The 19653-nt window shown below is 40.5% G+C and overlaps 1 protein-coding gene across 2 annotated transcripts in view; it reads right to left on the reverse strand.

Moving 5' to 3' along the window:
* The window catches only part of NCKAP5 (NCK associated protein 5), a gene marked incomplete at both ends in the record, with an annotated part of 781067 nt that extends 761711 nt beyond the window's left edge, over nt 1-19356 (reverse strand). For both annotated transcript variants that reach the window (XM_084239032.1, XM_084239031.1), the window contains one exon: nt 19288-19356. In XM_084239032.1, coding sequence (XP_084095158.1) covers nt 19288-19356 — 69 coding nt within the window. The remainder of the gene's footprint in view (nt 1-19287) is intronic.
* Nucleotides 19357-19653: the final 297 nt, after the last annotated feature.

The raw sequence follows: 19653 nt of genomic DNA on the forward strand, positions 1-19653 counted from the left end.
GAGCACAAACATTTCAGTTATATACTGAGAATTAAAGTTGTATTTACTGAGAATTAAATTTGTATTTACTCATTAAATTTGTATTTACTCATTTATTTAGTCAATTTATTAGGTCTATATACAAAGAATACAGATTTAGAAATCTTGATTTAATTCTGATACTCATATCTAACTTATTACTAACAATGCCTAAGTTATTAGCTTTTCTCAAGGATCAATTTGTAGATGTCATGGATGATGGTGAATCTCATTCAAGTGTGAAAGAAACCTCAGTCCATTCAATTTTCTATGAATTCTTTTAGATAATTAGTTTTAAGAAGTAGCATTACCATGTGGCAACTTAGCATTTTTCCAGTTCTCTTGGGATATCTGAACCATGTGACAAGGACTCTAACCACAAAATTCAACAGGGAGCAGCATTAACCTGCAGTATTTGACATGCAGCCTTTCCTTCATGGGAGTGTCAAGGTTAACTAGATTCTTAGGTGTCCATCTACCTCACATACTTTTGACAACTGCCATGCCCCTGCTTTGGTGTCTGGCCTGGGGTTTCCCCAACAACTCATGATGGATTTGTCTGGTCTGTTTGAACTTATCTTCATCTGCTTCATATATGCCTTTCTAAAATGTGCTGGATTTATCCAATTTTAGAGATGTGCAGAAAATACAATGTCACTTCACTGGCATTTTGCTAAGTACCATCCATGCAGACATCATGGGCTACTGGTTCTTTTTCACTCTGGAACATCACACAAACGCCACCTGATTTCAAAAGACTGACAGAGCAAGAAGAAATAGGTGTATGTATTGAAAATTAATTTGTGTGTGTCTGTGTGTATATATTTATGTGTATGTTTTTGTTTTTGTGGGGTTTTTTTAATCATTTTTCTAGCTTATCTTCTTCCTTTAGTTACTGCTTATCTCTAGAATTGTTCCAGTCTCAGAACAGACCCTGTTCTCTACCCTTTTTCCTCATGATGTCATCCACTGCAGACACAATGCCCTAAAGTAGGAAAGGACTCCTGGCACAGCATCTTTTGCCTTGGGCCTCTATGTTGTCCACTCATGCAGCTTCTGACAGTAGCTCCCACCAGACCTCTGATGGCAGCATGCAGAAAACCAAGAGAAAAGGATACTATATTGTTAAGACAGCTATATTTAAAAAAAGGTTTAAATAGGAGTAGAGTGTTTTAGATATAAGGTGCTTGATAAAATTTTACTAAGTGAGAGAATGAATAGTATGTTTCCAAGTGTGTCTGGGAAAAGAGGAAGCAACCTGCAGAGGTGGGCCTTTGGCTGGGTGGGGTGACTCCTTTTCCTGTTTCTCCATCATGGTAGGCATCCACAATAATCCTAGATTGCATCCAGATGAGTGACTCTATTTCCTGGGCATTGAACACAGCACCTCCAGCTCTCAAAGGCAAGCCATCTTTGGGTATTTAATCAAGAGTGTATGTGAAACACTCAGAATGCTCACTAGAATAAAGCTTTACTTAGTGTCTGTGGGCACGGAAAAGGGACAAAATCAGTGCCACCAGTAATACTACTTTATTTTACTTTATTAGAGTGACTGCTCTCATTCATTTTTTTTTTCCTTTTAGCCAGCCGTTCATTGATCATGTTCCTCTCTTCTGGGTTTTGGGAGTGTAACTGTAAACAAGTGCAAGCCCTAGTTCTCGCATTATCACAGTTCTCCTTATTACTGGAGTATAATTTTTAGGCAATTTTTCTTGGCTCTTGTGTCATTTGATCCTTATATAAGTCCAGATGAAAACAGAAGCTTAGAAAAGGTTAAAGAACTTGAGGAGGGCACAGAGCTATTCAGTACTAGAGTTGGGACTTATTTATGACACTAAAAGCTGTATGGCTGTTCTATAAGCTGGTTTCATTTTCCTTTCTACAGGAGCCCTGCAGCAACATGCTTATCAACAGGGGCAGTAATCTTTCCCTGGATCCTCTCTGTGCAAAAAGACTTTGAACTCAAATGTGTGACTTACAAGGCTGTGCTTTCACTGTAATAACCACTGTATTTTTGCTTCCAGGTCTCTATTACGTTCTGATAACTACATAGGGAAAAAGATGAACAAACTTTTTGCTCCTATGATACTAAGAGTTGTCCTACTTGAATTCCAATTTACAACATGTTTTTTTTTATTTCCAAACAATATTCAATTACCAAAGAAATATAGATGTGATCCTTAATAGAGTTTCTCAAGTAATACAGGGAAGACCCCAGATATGGGCTTTTGCTCAGATTTGGTTCTGATTCGAAAACACAGTGCTGCCTCATTGTGATTTGGGGCAAGTTACTTAACCTTTCTGAGTATCAGGTTTCACATCTATGAAAATAGGAATCATTATACATACTCCCCAGGATGTTTGGAGAATTATTTTTTTAGGCTTTTTTATTTTTACTCCCCCCTCCCCGAGTCTTACAATTTATTTATTTTTTTATTATTTTTTATTTTTTATATATTTTACATCATTCCTGTACAATGTATGCTTTCTCCTCTCAGATGTAGTCCCCGTGAAATCACCACCACCAATGCACCGTGTCCCATCACCACAGTCTCTTGTGCTCTTCCCACCCCTGTTTGAGCCTCCTCCCTCCTCCTCCCCTGCAGAATGTCTCTGATTTACAGTTGCCTGTTGATTTTGTACCTCACACCATGCTCAGAAACCAATTCAAAATGGATTAAAGAATTAAACATAAGACCTGGTAGAATTATTTGAATGTAAGTGCCATGACAAGAGAGCTCATCATCTGTGTTGTTCACCACAGAATTCTGGGAAGCACTAAGCACAACAAATATCTGCTAAATAAAGAATTGATTAAAATTTATGTAATAGATCTGTGCAGTGCCTAGCACATGCCTAATGGCTACTAATCTACATCTAAGTTAATTTCTTTCTTTTTTGCTTACGCTCTCATTTATTGAAAGGATTGAGCTCCATGGTATGTATAAAAATAAATGTTTCATGGATACAATTTGCAACAGGGAAGAATTCTTATAGACTCACATGCCAGAAAAGGCCTTCAGAGAGGTACAGCCTGGTTATGAAGATGTCTGAGTCACTCTGGATTAACTGTAGGATACTGCACAGTATAGATGAGCCCCACTGGAGCTGTCAGGAATGAAGAAAGGAAGACACTGCCAGGGAGGAGCCAAAGGCCTGGGAATCCTGGTTGCTACTCTCCTCTTCCAACCAGAGTGAAAACTCCCTCTGTGCATGATGACAGGCTCTCCAGACCCCTCAGGGCTCCTGGGGAAAGTACTTCAACCCAAATTATCATCTGTGATTTGTTTTCCATCACAAGAGAAAAAAGGTCTGATGTTGGATGTTTAGCTTCATGGGAAGCTACTACTGCAAATTGAATTTTGAAAATTAAATTCAATTTAAAATGCATTAAAGTCTATTTCAAGATATTTCTGGTGAGTCTTTTGTTATTGGAGGAATCGCTCTAGAATGAGAAAAAAGCAATATTGATGCATCATTTGTATAAATCTGGATTTACATCAATAGAACTTTCTTAAATGAGGTGTAGGGGCCTCCACTGCGAGGGAGTGAGGGCCTGCACTTTCTTCTTGCTACTTCTTCCATTATTTCCATCATTCAGAACCCTTATAGTACCTCACATCACAATATCGAGAAGGGTTTTCTGCATGAGAGAGAAAGATTGTTATATGAGTTACAGGACTCGAAGCAGAGGGAGAACTGCTTTGAGAAGAGCCTCTATAAGATGACCACAGAAGCTCTGACACCAAACCCTATAGACAGTGGCATCCTGGGAGCAGCTGGCTCCATCACTACAGGAAAGGGAAACCAGAAAGCTCCCTGATTAAAACACACAGAAGCATGCTCCTCTCAACTTTGAAATGAACTCAACTTTGAGATACATATGGATGGTACAAGTATTAGTATTAAGATGGAACTTGATGCTGACTAGTTGTGTAATCTTGAGCAAATGAGTTAGTTTTGAAACCTCAGTTTCTTCATTTGTATAATGGGAATATTACAATATTTAACTGTAGAGTGGTGAAAAGTAAATGAAATGAGCTAATGTAAACAAAAAATGTAAGTCCAGCACCACAACATGGTAAACATTCTGTGATGTTAGCTGCAATAGTTATTATCAAAAATGCTATTTGGGATGAAAATGAAAAACCATACGGAATATTTTAAGGTCATTGGGTTGTTTAATAACAACAACATCGTCATTTCCTATTAAATGATGACCCACTGGGGGGAAGGTGTTATTGACCAGATCTGTCATCCCCAGATTTGTATTCCATATTTGTCAGGGCTACTGTGTACTGAAACCTGTTTCTTTCTCTCCACCAGAATATACTGGTTCTGTGCTTCATTCTCTCACTGCTCTCTCTCATCCAAATGACAATGAGATAGGCTGACTCCATTTACATTCATTTTGTCAGGTGACATAATACAACTCAGTTTAGCACATAAAAACTAGTTTTAATTATAGAATTTTTGGACCACTCAGTGCTCACATCTGAAGTAGCAATGTATTGAAGCAAAGGGTTAGGACCAAATTAGAAGCAGGCAGTAAATCTTATATGAGGACCCTGGTGTTTCTGCTTGGTTTAAGTTACACTGACTTCCAATCATGCATTTTATCTTTTGGCATGCATACATAGGTGCCCAATAAATGTTACCTTGGGTGATAATAAAACAAAAGCCAAACTTTCAAAAGTAAAATATCCAAAAGACTATTGTCTGCATTCTTGGCAACGGCCAGAGAGCCAGTTTTCCCAAGTCAGCAGCCTCTGAGGAGTCTGGCCAGGGGCCAGTTCCCAGGGTTGGCGCATACCGGGAGCCTGGCAAGAGGCCACGGGGACACTGTTTCCTCTTTCATTCTCTTTATGTAGTGGAAAATCTTCCCTGCTTCAGCCCCTCCAAGTCGTTCTCCCCCATGAAAGTGAAGAGAGAGTCACATGGGAAATGATCCCCAACCTTTCTGCAAATCTCATCTCCCACTGCTCCCACTTGGCATAGTCAAAGCAATTGAAGGTCTAAGACAAACAAAGGCAGGCTCTGCAATCCAGGGTTTCAGCCTGATTCTATCAGGGGCACAGGGCCTGAGGCAGAAGACCCAGCAGGACTTGTGCACAGGGAGCCATTGTACACTCGCTTGGAAGACTATGGGCACTTCTGGAAGCCTTTGGAATAAAATTGCCTGTTATAAATAGACATTGGCTGGGCTTCAAGGGTGAGAGCCAAAAGTAGGCCAAAAGTCCCAGAAAAATATAACGCACCATATAAGAAGGTCTGGAGTACAGCTCATTAATAGGGGTCTACTGGCAATTGGACTAAGAAGAAAATAATGCAAGGCTTGGTCAGATACATACTGTAGTTAACACCTGGGTGAACATTTCTGGCTGATAACATCATGGATACACCATTCCGTTTTTAAACATCATATATGTATCTATGCCAACCAAATATTTTTCAAAAAAATGTCTTTTCTGTATGCCTGCTTCATCTGCAGACAAAGAAAATTGCCATCTGGAGTTGCCTCGTCAGCCAGATCCATATATTTTCAGTGAAGAGGAGACTCATGCCAAGCTCTATGCTGTGAGGTCTACTTGAATTCTTTCCCTTAACAAGCTTTGAGTAAGAGATGATCAGCTTTACATACAGAAACATGTAGATGAGAATACAGAGGCCAAGCTCAACACAGGCAAGACACCACCTGGCAGGTCAAGATTCAAATCCAGTTCGGACTGATTCTCCAGTCAACCCATCCTTTCCACTAAATTACATGGCATCTGTTTCCACGGTACCATTTAAAATGCGTGCTGTGTATACAGTAAGCACTTAGTACATGTTTCTTATTGAAGCTTCTGTTGTTGTTTTTGATCAATAGAAAGGAGGAAGGTGCTGTCTCACTGTTATATAAACAATATTTCCCACTTGCATAGAACCCTCTAGCCTCCAAAAGAACTTCCTGATCTTTACTTCATTTTACCCTTATGACAACCCCCTCTCGAAGATATAGCAATTCTGAGAATTTAAGAAACCTTCTCAAAGCCACACATCTACTAAAAGATGCAACACAAGTTGAAATTTCAGGAGTTAATGCACTGATCCACCCACTACATTACATACCTTGTGCCCAGGCCACCACACAATAGGTACACAGCCCTGCACTAGGCATGTTTAGCAGGATCCCCGAAGAGAAGACATGTCATTGGCTACTTGGAACTTGTGTTGTGAAGGTGTCACACTAGAGTGTTCTGGTCAAATCAAGTGACTGGTCTAAGGGAACTGGCTAGGAAACAACATACAGGAGACCATTTCCAATAATAAACTAGTCTGCTTAGGAGAGTGTTTTCTTCTTCACAGAATGAGAAAAGGGGGACTGAGGTGGGGTGTACATTATTCAGGATAAACGTGCTGGATAAATTCTCTTGGTCTTATATACACATTGGTTCCCCACCCTCCTGACCCTGCTTTGGCCTCATGGGCCCTTTTTCCTCCGAATTTTCACTACTTTAGTAAAATATAAGGTCACCAGTGGGCACCTGGAGAGGGTCTGAGGAGTGTAGTGGGACATCCCCCCCAAAGTGGTTGTCTACTTATGAGCACATGGTTCTGCAAGCACTGCCTCACCTTGTCCTTTCCAACCCAGAGTAGTAAAGCCCCTGCCTTGACCTCCCACCAGTTTCTAGCTGCACTATTATCTTCTTGAGTTCCCTACATCTTGCCACCTCTTTGCAGAGACCCTTTATTAAACTTCCCTCCATCACCTGGATTGAATGTGCCAGCTGCTTCCTCCTGGAATCCCCACTGATGCAGTAAATAAGTAAACAGTACTGTTGATGCAAAATCTTTGTGGACAAAATTATGGAAAATTATTCAGGTCCTCCTAAGAGGGTAAGATATGCTAGCTTGGGCCTCCCTGGTGGCGTAAGGGGTTAAGCACAGCACTATGAAGCAATCCGCAGCCTCTGCAGCACGAGTTCGATCTCCGGCCAGCTAGGAAGAAACCACATGGCACAGCAGACCTCTCCTGCCTTGCCCACTGCTCCCCTCAGCAGTGTATTTCAGTCAGTCTGCCTGTTCTGCTACCCGCTCTGGCTCTGATGAATCCTCTCAGACCCCGCATCTCTGGACTGTCCCCAGCTCTTATATGCATAAATGGATAAATCTTATTAAAAAAAAAAAAGAAAGAAAGAAATGCTAGCTATGTTAGACCTGGCTCCCTCTTACCCTCACTTCCTCCTTGCTACACCTCACCAAATGGGAATTAGGTCAGATATTCTGCCTCAGTTATTTACCAGCAGTGCTCCAAATTTGGCCCAGAAGACCTCAAAGAGGGGCCGACCACCACCATCTAGCTAGGGTTCCTCCCAGGGAGGAGGGTGTATGGTCCTGACTGTGTCCCAGTCACATGTAATTGATGCCTTCAGGGATTTCAAGCTCAGTGTTGTGGACCCACATGTGACGACTGGCATTCTTGTGGCCACCAGGACTGGCAGGCCTCTGACAACACTCCTGCTATGAAAGGGCCAAGGGCCCCTTAACCTACTTACCTGCTTGCTCTGACAGATGGATTCCAGAATTTACCAGGCCAAATGATTTTAGTTCCCTCAATGCATCTCTGTACACAAGAGCAGTCAATGAATTAATTGTATTAGGAAACCTAGCAAGCTGAAGGCAATTGCTTAAAACTTAGAAGCAAAAGGTGCTGATAGACAGAATGCAAGCAAACCTTAGAGGCTTCTTCGGAAATGAACAATTATGATCCATTACCCCTAGTTAAGGGATTGAAATTTATGAGGAGGAAACATCTGGAACTGTCTGGAATGTAAAGGAACCAGGAGGAACCACTGCTTGGGCTTGTAGAGAGTGGCCCAGACAAATGGAATTCTGTGTTAGGAAAGAATTATAAAATTAGGACATGAAAGGGACGGAATCGGGGCAGTGCATCTGGTGTTACATGAAACGTTTTAATACAGTGGCTCCTGGACTTGCTCTTGAAATACTAATTGAAGTTGGGATGAATATGAGGGCTGTCACATGAATAGAAAACTGGCAGAAAGATCATAAATACTGAGTAAGCTGAGCCAAGGCAACAGAACATGGTGATACAACATAAAGCAATGAAAGTGCTGCCTAATTCACAGCCATGAACCCTGTGGATGCTTAATAAATATTAATTGATAATAATGCACTATAGTATGGGGTGGTAAATTAGTGTGAGACAGTTAGGCTGCTGAAATACAGCTAATATATGTTTACAGTTGGTATAATATGTACCAATAAATGAATGAGGAGAAAGGAAATCAAAATGATTAAGCTGTGCTTTGCATTTTTCTTTACATGAAGTATGGGTAAGAAAATATTAACATAAGGGTGTGGAGGATGGTTAGAGGGGAAATGAGGAAAGTTAAGACAATAATTTAGGATTACAACAGAGCTTTCTTAGGGTCTCTACAATTCTTCAAGTATAAGCCAGAACTTCGGAGTCATAATCTATTAAGACACCATAGTATTCTCCAGTACATTTCTGCTTCAGAGACACCATAGATTAAGTCTGGACCACTTTCCTAGAGGGGGATAGGAAAGCTTGCTTCCTTGAGGAAACCCTCCCTGATCAATTCAGTGAGAAGAACAACCTCCTCTTTCTAAATTCCACCACATTTTTTTATATTTTTTTACATCATTGTTCATTTTTAAACAATATTTGCTCCCCCACCACCACCAGGTAGGTGCAGTCCCATTAGAGTTTCCTTCACCAATGCACCTGTGGCACCATCACCCACGTGCTCCTCCCTCCCTCCCTCTGATCCCTCTCCCTCCTCCTCCCCTGCAGGATGTCTCTGATTTATAACTGTCCTTTTTTGCTTTGTTGTGTTTTTGTACTGTTATTATTTTTTTACACTGATGTCTTATTTGGTTCCCCTATATTCCTGCTGTAAGTGAAACCATCCGATATTTTTCTTTTTCCTTCTGGCTTATTTCACTCAGTCTACTAAAAATGGAGCTACCATACGACCCAGCAATTCCACTACTAGGGATCTACCCAAAGGACGCAAAAACATTGATTCAAAAGAACACCTGTACCCCTGTGTTTACTGCAGCACTATTTACAAAAGGTAAAACCTGGAAACAGCCCAAATGCCCGAAAATAGATGACTGGATCAAGAAGATGTGGCATATATACACAATGGAATATTACTCAGCAATCAAAAAAGATAAACTCATGCCATTCGCAGCAACGTGGATGGAACTAGAAGAATTACGTTCAGTGAAATAATCCCATCACTTTTGTTTGTCTTCCAGTATTACCATGAATTGTGTATTTGACTAAAAAAAAAGCAAAATTATTCTTGTGATTTCTTTTATTTTAATTGTTTTATTTTCTTACACCATTGTTTATTTTGGGACAGTATTTGATTTCTCCCCTCAGGAGCAGTCCCTTTAGTTCACCCACCATCAATAGCACCCCTGATCCATCACCATAGACTCTTGTTATCCTCCAACTCTGTTTTGACCCATCCTTCACTTCTGGAATGCCCCTGATCTGTGGTCAGCATGTACATTTTATCTTTTTCTTTTCCCTTTGTTCAGTTTCTCCATATATTACATGTAGGTGAAATGTCAGAAGGAAAGAGATAAATATCCATGGTTCCTCTTTGCATTTCTTATCACTCACTTCATATTCATAGTGCCTTGAACCTAGTAGTATACAATTCCTTGCTCACAATTAGAAACTCTAGAAATGAAAGCAGATACCTATCAGACTGAAGCCCTAACTGCCTAATGGGTTTGAGAACCTGCTTCTAGGGAGACTGATGAAAGTTCTACCTCTTTTTGTGGATAAAATACGACTAAGACTGCTGTGGGAACAATTTTAAGCTGTCAGAGGATGATGCAGAAAACTCAGTTGCCATGGAAACTTGTATGATCTGATGATTCCCATTGTTGAAAGATGGTGAGACACTGGGAGAATGACAAACAGATCTCTGACCCCTGCAAAAACACAGAACATCCCAAGCAAAGATCTCTGCTCATTTGTGCTGTACAAATAATATCATTTCATCATCTATCAGTCACATAGCATTTGCAAAGTGTTTCAAAATGTTTTGCATTTGCATTTTGAATTAGTGATCTCTGAGACCTGAAGGATACAGACAGCACTCATGCAGCAGCTGAGGACAGGGGTAGAACTGGTGCTGCTGAGATCACTCTGTGGTCCTAGCAAGGTAAGCCATCTGTGTGCGGGTGCCATGGGAAGCCTTCGTAGGCTAATGGCAGGTGAAGTTATACCTTAGTGCTCTCTGGGTCACAAATACCTTCGAGAATCTGCTTTTACCTGTAGATTTGTTTCCCAGGGAAATACACATGTATACATTTATTATAAACATTTATATGGATATAAATGTGTATATATACAAAATCTAATACATTTCAGAGAATTCAAAACCCCTGAAGTGTTTTTATAAATTTTTATAAATGTGTCCTATCAAGCATCTCGGAACACAAGAGGTTCCATATATCGTGTTAAAAATCTCTAATGTAAAACAAAAAACTTTGCACACACACTTGAATCACTCTAGGGCAAAATGAAATACAGGCAACATTTACCCTCCTCAGCCTTCCCAGTGTTAAGAGGATGGAAGACCAATCTGAGGGGTGGGCAAAAAATGGCATTTGGGGGGAATGTCTTCATAGGAAATAATACTGGCTCCCTAGCCACCTCTATCAGTAAAAGGCTAAGATAAAAGAATGTGTAGCCATTGGTCAAATTATCACTCAAGTTATATGCCCCTATTACATGGCAAGGACAGTTATTTCATATATAACCCATTATTTACAGGTTCCTCCTTATTATATACCATTCTGGTTAGTAATTCCACCTTGTATACATACATGTGACAATCATTCCTCATGTGGACAAAACTATAAAATCACAGATATATGCCATAATATGTACATATGCTTTTATAAACTTGAGTCTCTATGAAGTTAGATCCATGACCAGGGTGAACAGAAAAAGCATCAAACCAGAAATTAGGCCTAAACCCTTCCAACACATGCATTCTTTATCCCTTATAACCCTCATCCTCCCATGTCTGCACCTTTGGGAATCTTTGGCTAAAGTCAGACCTGATGTCTCTCAATAGCAGGTGCACATATGGTAGATGTCTAAGATATAAGTAAACCTCTAGCTCTGTTGAGTCTAGGGCTCTTAAAGGTTGGAAAGCATCATGCAAAGAGCTTCCATGTAGGGAGGCAAAGCTCTCTGCTTCCAAACTGCCAGCTGCGTAGTATAGCAAAACCTAGAGGTAGCCAGACCTGATTTGAAATGCCAGCTCCATCACTCACCAGTCTATAGCCTTGAGAAAGATGATTGATTTACTAAACTTTAAATTTACTTTTTGTAAAATTGGGACTATTAGCTTCTACCTGAAAGGGTTGTGTTGAGTATTAAATGATAATCTCCATCTAAATCATTGAGAAAAATGTCTGGCACATGATAAGCTTTAATATTTTTCAGCTATTACTACCAAGGGGAGGAAGCCATCCTGGGCTAGACTCACTGTGTGATACGCTGCCTGATTACACTGGACTGCCTGCTAAGCTGGCTTTGATGATAGACTCTGTCAGCCCCTGATGCTGACATGCTCTATGTTCCTACTTGGCTGTATTCCACTTCTGTCGTGTCCTCCATTCAGACTGTCCTTAGCAGTAGTGTTACTCTAAATGCTCACCTCCCTCCCAACACTGCTCTTATTGGGTGTTGATCTCTCTCTGCTATCTGGAACTCATTTAATACACTAAGCAACCAGGTATTGTGGGCTGTAGCCACCTGGCCAGGCCTTCCCTATCCTAGTCTCCCAGTCTGTCCACCCCTAGTCGTCAGGGATCTGTGCTGCTGGAGGGCAAGTGACAGGACACGTGCTCAGTAATTTTTTTCATCCAGGATGGGTTAGGCTAGCCTGGTGGACAGATTCAGTGGGTAAGTATTCATTTAGGGGTCCTGCACTTCTCTCACTCTACCACTACCACTGCAAAGAAGAGCAGTGAGTGATTTGGTATGCCACTTTAGAAAGGTAGCTAACCCAGGCCAAAGCTGGTCTGTTCTCCACCTATTGCTTTTGCTTAAAAATGGCTTTGATAGATCCTTAAGACATTGCCATACCTTCTAACATCTGGCTCCAGGACATCTGATTTCTGTTTTTCTCAGGGCATCTAGGAGATGGCTGAGATAACAAGGAGGATGGTACAGTGGGAGAAATAAACAGCTCCCTCTCATTCTTTGACCATCCTCTACTTGATTTCACTTGGGAAATTTCAAGCAATCTTGATTTCAGAGAACAAAGGTCAGGCTTCCCAGAGGGCAACTTAGCCTTTATCCAGTGGCCAGAGGCACTGGGTAAGTCATCACTTACACTTGCATCCACTAATAGGAGTGGCCGAGCATAAATGATCTTCATGACCAGCAACCTGGTAGCCTGTGCTCTGGACAGCAGTGCTATGGTGAGGGGTGTCTAACTGTAGTACCAAGGGAGTAAAAGAAGCTACAGTCATGCCTGAAATACTACAACAATGCAAACTTTGTCTCTTAGCATTCACCATCCACTGGGTGCAATGAGCAACATCAATAATGCCTCTATTTTGTGTTTAGGAAAACACCTCAGTGAGTTTTGAACTTCCTAGGATATTTCCCTTTGCTCCCCTTGTCACTTGGCCCATGCACCCTTGCTTAGCAACCTAAACTTGCTCCTTTACCAGCCTCAGCATACTGCATATCCTGAGGGTAAACACAAGTCACTACTAGAAAGTTAGCACCCAGGAAAAGTGAACCTAAACTTCTAAGTTTCCCATTTCTCTAACATGTGCAGATACCATTTTGAGTCCAGCTTGCTGCCTGCCTTTGCAAATAAAATTTTTATGAGAACATAAATCACCACATTCATTCATGTATTATTTGTGGCTACTCTCCTGTTAAAATAGCAGGACTCAGTAGTTCTAGCTGTTCATCTGGCCCACAAAACCTAAAACATTTACTACCTGACCCTTTATAGAAAGAGTTTACTGACCACTGCTTTAAAACTATTTCCAGTCACTAAACAGGGAGGGAGAGAGTAAACATAAAACAACAGAGATTTCAATTTGTGTTTGTCAATGAAATACTGTGATTTACAATAAATATATATTTGGTCATTCAGATGATGAAAATATATTTAATCTTCATATTTGGTCTTCATCCATAGTTCCTGAACTCATAGATCCAAAAGTCTTGAAATTTCCTAAATGTTGAAAGTAATAACGGTATCTCTTGTTGTGTTAATGAAGGTAACTTTTGGAACATACCTGAGGATGAGGATTGGTTGTCAGGGAAACTAGCAAGAACACAGTGCGGTACTTCCAGCCCCATCCCCAGACCTCCAGGGTGTTGAGCAGGATTGGCAGTTGGATCAACTTCCAAAGGTCAGTGATTTAATCAGTTGTGCCTAACTAATGAAGCCTCCATAAAAGAACAAAAAATACAGGAACACAGAACTTCAGGGTTAAAGAACACATGGAGATTTGGAAAGACTGGCATACCTGGAGAGGGCATGGGAGCTCTGCACCCTTCTGTACCTTGCTCTCTACATCTCTTTCATCTAGCTGTTTCTGAGTTATATTCTTTATAATACATTGGTGATCTAATGAGTAAACAGGTTTCCTGAATTCTGTGAGCTTCTCTAGTGAATTGATGGAGACTAAGGAAGGTGTCCTAGGAAGCTCTGTTCTATAATCAGCCAGTCAGAAGCATGAGTAACAAACTGGGCTTGTGACTACACCTGATGTCTGAGAATAGGGTAGTGGGAACCACCCTCTGTAGCCAGGTGGCCAGAAGCACAGTGTGGGTAACAGGCTGAGTTTTTGGCCCAGCATCTGATGTGGAGGGCAATCTTCGAAGACTGACTCCCTTACCTGTTCAATGTGTCGCTAACTCTGAGCTGAAATAAGTTGCATTCTCAGATACCTATGGTTTCTGATAGTTGCTTCTTATGTGAGGAAGCCTCCACAGCCTCATACTGCAATTGAACTGAGGGGAGAACTAGACAGCATTCTGTTTCTTCTCTCTCTCGCTCTTGTGTGCTCTCACTCTCTCTTCTCTCTCTCTTTCTCTCTCTCTCTCTCACACACACACACACACACACATATACTTACTCTCTCCCTTTAGCTCTTTCTCTCATAGAGGTTTATTACAAGGGACTGGTACACTGCTGGATACCAAAATGTCCTATTGTCCTCTGTCTGATAGGGGAGGTCCAGGAAAGCTAGGGTATAACTGCATTACAAACCAAAAGGTGTGAGAACTAGAGTATCCAGTGGTATAAGTACAACTTCAAGTCCAAATACAGGAAAGAGGGGTGCCAGGATCCAGGGACAGAAGATGCGCCTTTCAACTCATGCTGAGAGCAAGTTCACCCTTCCTCTGCCTTCTTGTTCTTTTCATGCCCTCAACAAATCGTGTTATGCCCAACCACATTCATGATGGTGGTCTTTATTCAGCCTACTAACGCAAATGTTCATTTCTTCCAGAAACACTCTCACAGATACACCCAGAAATAATAATTTGTCAGTTCCTTGGAAATCCCTTTGCCGCTTGAATTGACATAAATTAATCATCACAATTTGATAAAAGGAAGACATTTCCCAGAGAAAAAAATAATTCTGCAATGAAATGAGCATAGGGCACTATCTTTGGGCTGCCTCTTTCCTCTTTTCTAGACTTCAATTATCAAATTCTCTCCATTGTTTCAAAACACAACCCTAACGACAGCTCCCCATGGTGCCTCCTTCCCAGCTTCCACAATGATCTCAACTCATTACCTTCACTTTCACACTGTTTACCTCCTCCATGTTATGTTGCTTATTTCCCTTATTAGGCCAGCTTCCACACATAAATTATGAACACACTGAGAAGTTGTATCTCCTTGTGACAGTCAGAGGTATCCAACAGGAAAGAGATGGCACAGTCACACCATCTCATTGAGGAGATGCTGGTAAAAGTCAACATGAGATGGACCTACCGCTTTCTGGAGTCATTCATATCAAGAAGCTTGAAGGGTAAGGAGAGATGTGCCAGAAAAAATATATCTGTGGTTCTAACTGCCGCTAAAGCGGAGGGAGAGAACTGTTCAACAAATGGTGTGGCCTTAAAATTAGCAGTGCACTGTTGTTCATGACCAGGAAAGACAGAGCAGGGGATCAATTATCTTGACCCTCTTCCCTCCTCATTCCTGATTTCCTGCTAGATAACTATTATTGATCAAACCCAACCAATTGTCAAAAGCATAGAAGGATGGAATGGAGCTAAAGAGGAAAAAAATGGCAAGTATATGCCACATCCTCATAGCAGTTTTTAAATGATGTCTCTTGACTGAACTTAATGGGTGTCTGGAAGACCCATTTACTGTCACGATTGGGATCCAAACCTTCAAGAGACTGAAGAACGAATTGCAGGACCTATGCAGTCTTTCCCACTTGTATGAATCTATCACAATTACACATCTGTTAGAGCTAAGGATTAAGTATAGTTAACCTTTTGTCCTCCTTGGAGGGCAGGGAGAAGAAAGGGAATACCCTGAGGGAATTTGTCATTCACAAGGGGAACTGTTACTTCAACTATGCTTAAAAGAAAAAAGTAATTTTTTTCTCAAAATTAAAAGAGAATATTTGCTATTGAAATGTGAGATGGTAAAAAGATAATTCACTCCCAGCCTTCTCTTCAGCTGTGATAGCTAAGCACTATCACAGCTACAAGTGTCAAATAGCTATCCATGTGGCCCAGGGGATGATTCTTGCAAATCAAAAAGCACAGTGTGAAACGCTGAGTTTTTCTGATCAAAAAGCATCCCGGGGAGGGCTGAACAGCCTTGGGTCAAGAAGAGGCCTCGATTTCTGGGGTGATTTTTATTGTTATCAGAGAGGACTGCACTTACTGCAAATATCCAACTACGTGGCACATTCCCACCACCAGTGGAGGCACACTTGTAGCCACTTGTCTTTCTTGCTAGGTCTTTACCCCCCACACTGAAACATATTTTTCATTTCAGTTTCACTTACCTGTCACTTCTTAAAAAGGGTGATTTATCAAGTAAAAAAATCATCAACATCAAAGAGGCTTCAGCATTACCAGGGGACATGTATGCATGCTTGTACACACACACACACACACACACACACACACACTACACACACACACACACACACACTCTCTCTCTCTCTCTCTCTCTCTCTCTCTCTCCAGTGCCATTTCCAGAAAGCAAAACTGTAAGGAACACAAGCTCATATTCCCCAATCAGAGCTTTTTTTCAGTGTCTGGACTGTGAGTTTCTTTATTGTGTGGTTCTTCCAGTCTAAAATTTTAAAAGATTTCGTGAGGGAGCTGTAATTTTATTCAACACTTCATGACTTGATTATACAAAATAAAAGGTGTTAGAAAGTTAATAGTACATTACTCTTGCAGTACATTATGAGGAATTTTTTTCTTACAAAATCTGGAAGTGGAAGTTACCTCTGGGTCTCCTAACTTTCAACAATATGGGTCATGACGATTACTGCAGCAGAATTTCAAGACTTAAGATCTTAATATTTTTCTCTTTCCTCCACTCAGTATTCCAAAAGGTTATCTTCTCTTACTGGGATATTATATAATGAAAGATAAAAACCGAAGTGAAGGGCAGGAGAATTGTGCTCTGTTCTTAGTTGTATCCAAGTTGTGACACCTCAAGAAAAGCATATAATCTCTCTGAGCATTAACTATTCTTTTTGCAGTGAGGGGGCTGGATAATTCATTCCCAACTTAGCATTCTATGATTCAAAAAATGTTATACCATACTATATAACACCATGCCATATCATAAAATAAACATGCCTTGGGAACAGTCTGTTATACAGTTCCAGGTGTTTTGTCCTTTCTTGTATTTCCAGCAACCCTTATCTAGAAGCATCCCTATTTGCTCCTTGCCTAGTTATTTGTGTGGTTTCAGCATGACGCCAAAGACCGAAGACTAGGGCAGTGCCTTGGATTCAGGTTCTGCACAGGAGAGTCAGCTTTGATTCCATCCCCCATTTATCTCGTTTCCTGAAAATCACAACAGAACTCCTCACTCAAAAGGTTTTTAAATGGTTCCCACTGTCCAAAAATGAACTCAACGAGAATAATCTTGGTATTGTCCCAGCATTAGCATTATATATGAAGAAAAAATAGCATAAGATACAGGTCAAAATTACAGTCATATGGCTTAAGTTGTATAATGTTGAACAGCATTTAGGCAGCCCATACTCGGCCACATAGTCACAGGAGAGCACATTCTTTTTCAGGATCTCTCCAATCTGGATATGCAGATGGAACTCTTAATCTGCCTCTAGGAAGCAAGGAAGATATTTCACTAGTATAAAAACTCTCCTAAGCATCATTTAAAGAAATTTAACAGGATTAAGTTTCTTAGGTGGTGCCAAGCAACAAGTTCTCATTTTCACAGTATTCTTTTATGCCATAAGTCAAGAAACAGATTCACAGCCCCCACAAGACTTGGGGTAGAGCCACACACTAATGGGAATGCAAGCTCGGCTTTCAGCTTTCAGTCAGCACTGCTAATATGACAGGATTTGAATTATGCTCATATTTAAGGTTGCCCCTAAGCAAAATTTAAACGTGGGCAAAGATTTCATTAGGTCCCCAATGCCCTCATGGTAATCTACTTCCTCTCTCCCACACACCCCAAAGCCAGCTCTGCACTCCATCACTCGGTGCTCTGCATCCTAGTTTACCAATTCCTTCAAAAGAATCCTCATCTGGTTGACATTTGGGAATGATCCAAGTCCTTTTATGACAAGTGCTACTGCTAACACTTGAAAGACAAAAGTTTAGTAGACTTTTATAGCGTCCTTGCATATCTCCAGGAACTGAGGCAGAATTTGGAGCCTGAGGGAACAATCAGTAAGGATGTTATTTTTAGATAAACAGAACCTTCTCTGTGCTACTCAAATCATACTATTTGGGCATCTCTATCTCCACCCAAGCAGGAGATATTGGCATGTTGATATGTAAAAAGCATTTTCATCTGCAAAGGAGTGGCTGAGAAATTATCTCTTTATTTCAAGTTTCCTCAGAAGCTGAAAAGGGAATAGACATATAAAATGTGTACAAACATCATCTTCACCCGATTCTGTCTGGAAATGGCAAAATCTAGGAAATGTGATGAAGTCACATGTATTTGTGGGAGCACACAGGCACTTAAGTTGATTCTAATAACAAGAGATGGACTAAACACAAGTTTAATGCAACCCTTTTTCTCAGTTCCTAGAAACTTACATCAATGAACAGTGTGTGAGGTGGAAAATGGTTATGGTGTAAATAGCTAATCTATACCCCAACAGAGCAAGACTACTAGCAGCAGATTTAGAAAAGTGTAACTGATTATTTCAACAAATCAACAAATATTTTATTGGGCACTTACTCTGACCCAGACTCTGGAAGAGGCACTGCAAGTCCACAAATGAATAAAACACATCCTTTTACAGCAGACTAAAGAAGGAACCAAGCTAAATTTCTATTTCAGTTTATGAGCAAAAGAGAAAAGAATGTCTTGCTTGATTTGATTTCTTGTTCTGTCATATGCATTACAGGCTAGAAGAGGTGACCCACACATCTTAGCTCACAGACTGTGAAAAAGTGGCCAGCCTTCAGAAATCAGGGTCTTAGTCTATTTCCTGGGACTAATCAAATTCTCATACACACAGAAGCAAACCCAGCCAGGTTAATGATGTTCATCATCATTTAAACTTTTAGAAGGAAAGTTTATGAAGAACTGAATTAATTTACATACCTACAAAGGTCTCAGAAACTTTCTTCACTCTTCAATATCTGAAGATCTATTGAATTCTTATTCAACGTATCCCCAAAGTTAAGATAAATGGGTGATGGAACAACTATATATAGGTTCAGGGTTCGGCATTGCTGTACAGTAGTGTTTTTGTATAGGTTAAAGTCTACTTCAGCTGGAATTAATGTAATTATATATAATGTTGACAGATTATGACATTTGCCTATTAAGACACTATATAAACATTCCAATAATTTGCTGGCTTTTGAGTTTATAAAAAATAAATGAAACACAATCCCAGGGGATATTGCTAATGGGGTAACTGGAATAGAGGTTTCAAAAGCACAGAGTTCAGGAAATAACAGTCAAAGAATAATGCATTTTAAGCCAAAACATATAGAGTGGTAAATGAATATTTAGTACTTACCACGAGACTGCTGTCTAGAGACAGCCGTTTTCCAAAGTCCCTTTTCTCAAGCTGTCTCTTTCCCTCCATGGGTGAAGTTATTTATTTTCCTTTGTGATTTATAAAAATTCCCCTTCTGTTTCCAGGGTCACTGCAAAAAGTGAACATGTGTTTTACTATCCAAGTGAATAGTGTTTAGATCCTTGTTTTTAACTTTCTAACCAGGAACAAGTGTTGCAGCCAAAAATACTCAGGTCCAAATAAGAAGTATAGAACTGGGCTCTCTCAACTCAAAAGATTTCTCTGGGTTGCAAATGTCAGAGTTGTCTTTATGGAGGCCCTTGTGTTTTTATAGGTTTTGCTAATGGAGTTGGGGTATGGGTTTGC

Source organism: Talpa europaea (genome assembly GCF_964194135.1).
Source record: "Talpa europaea genome assembly, chromosome: 1".
Lineage (NCBI taxonomy): Eukaryota > Metazoa > Chordata > Mammalia > Eulipotyphla > Talpidae > Talpa > Talpa europaea.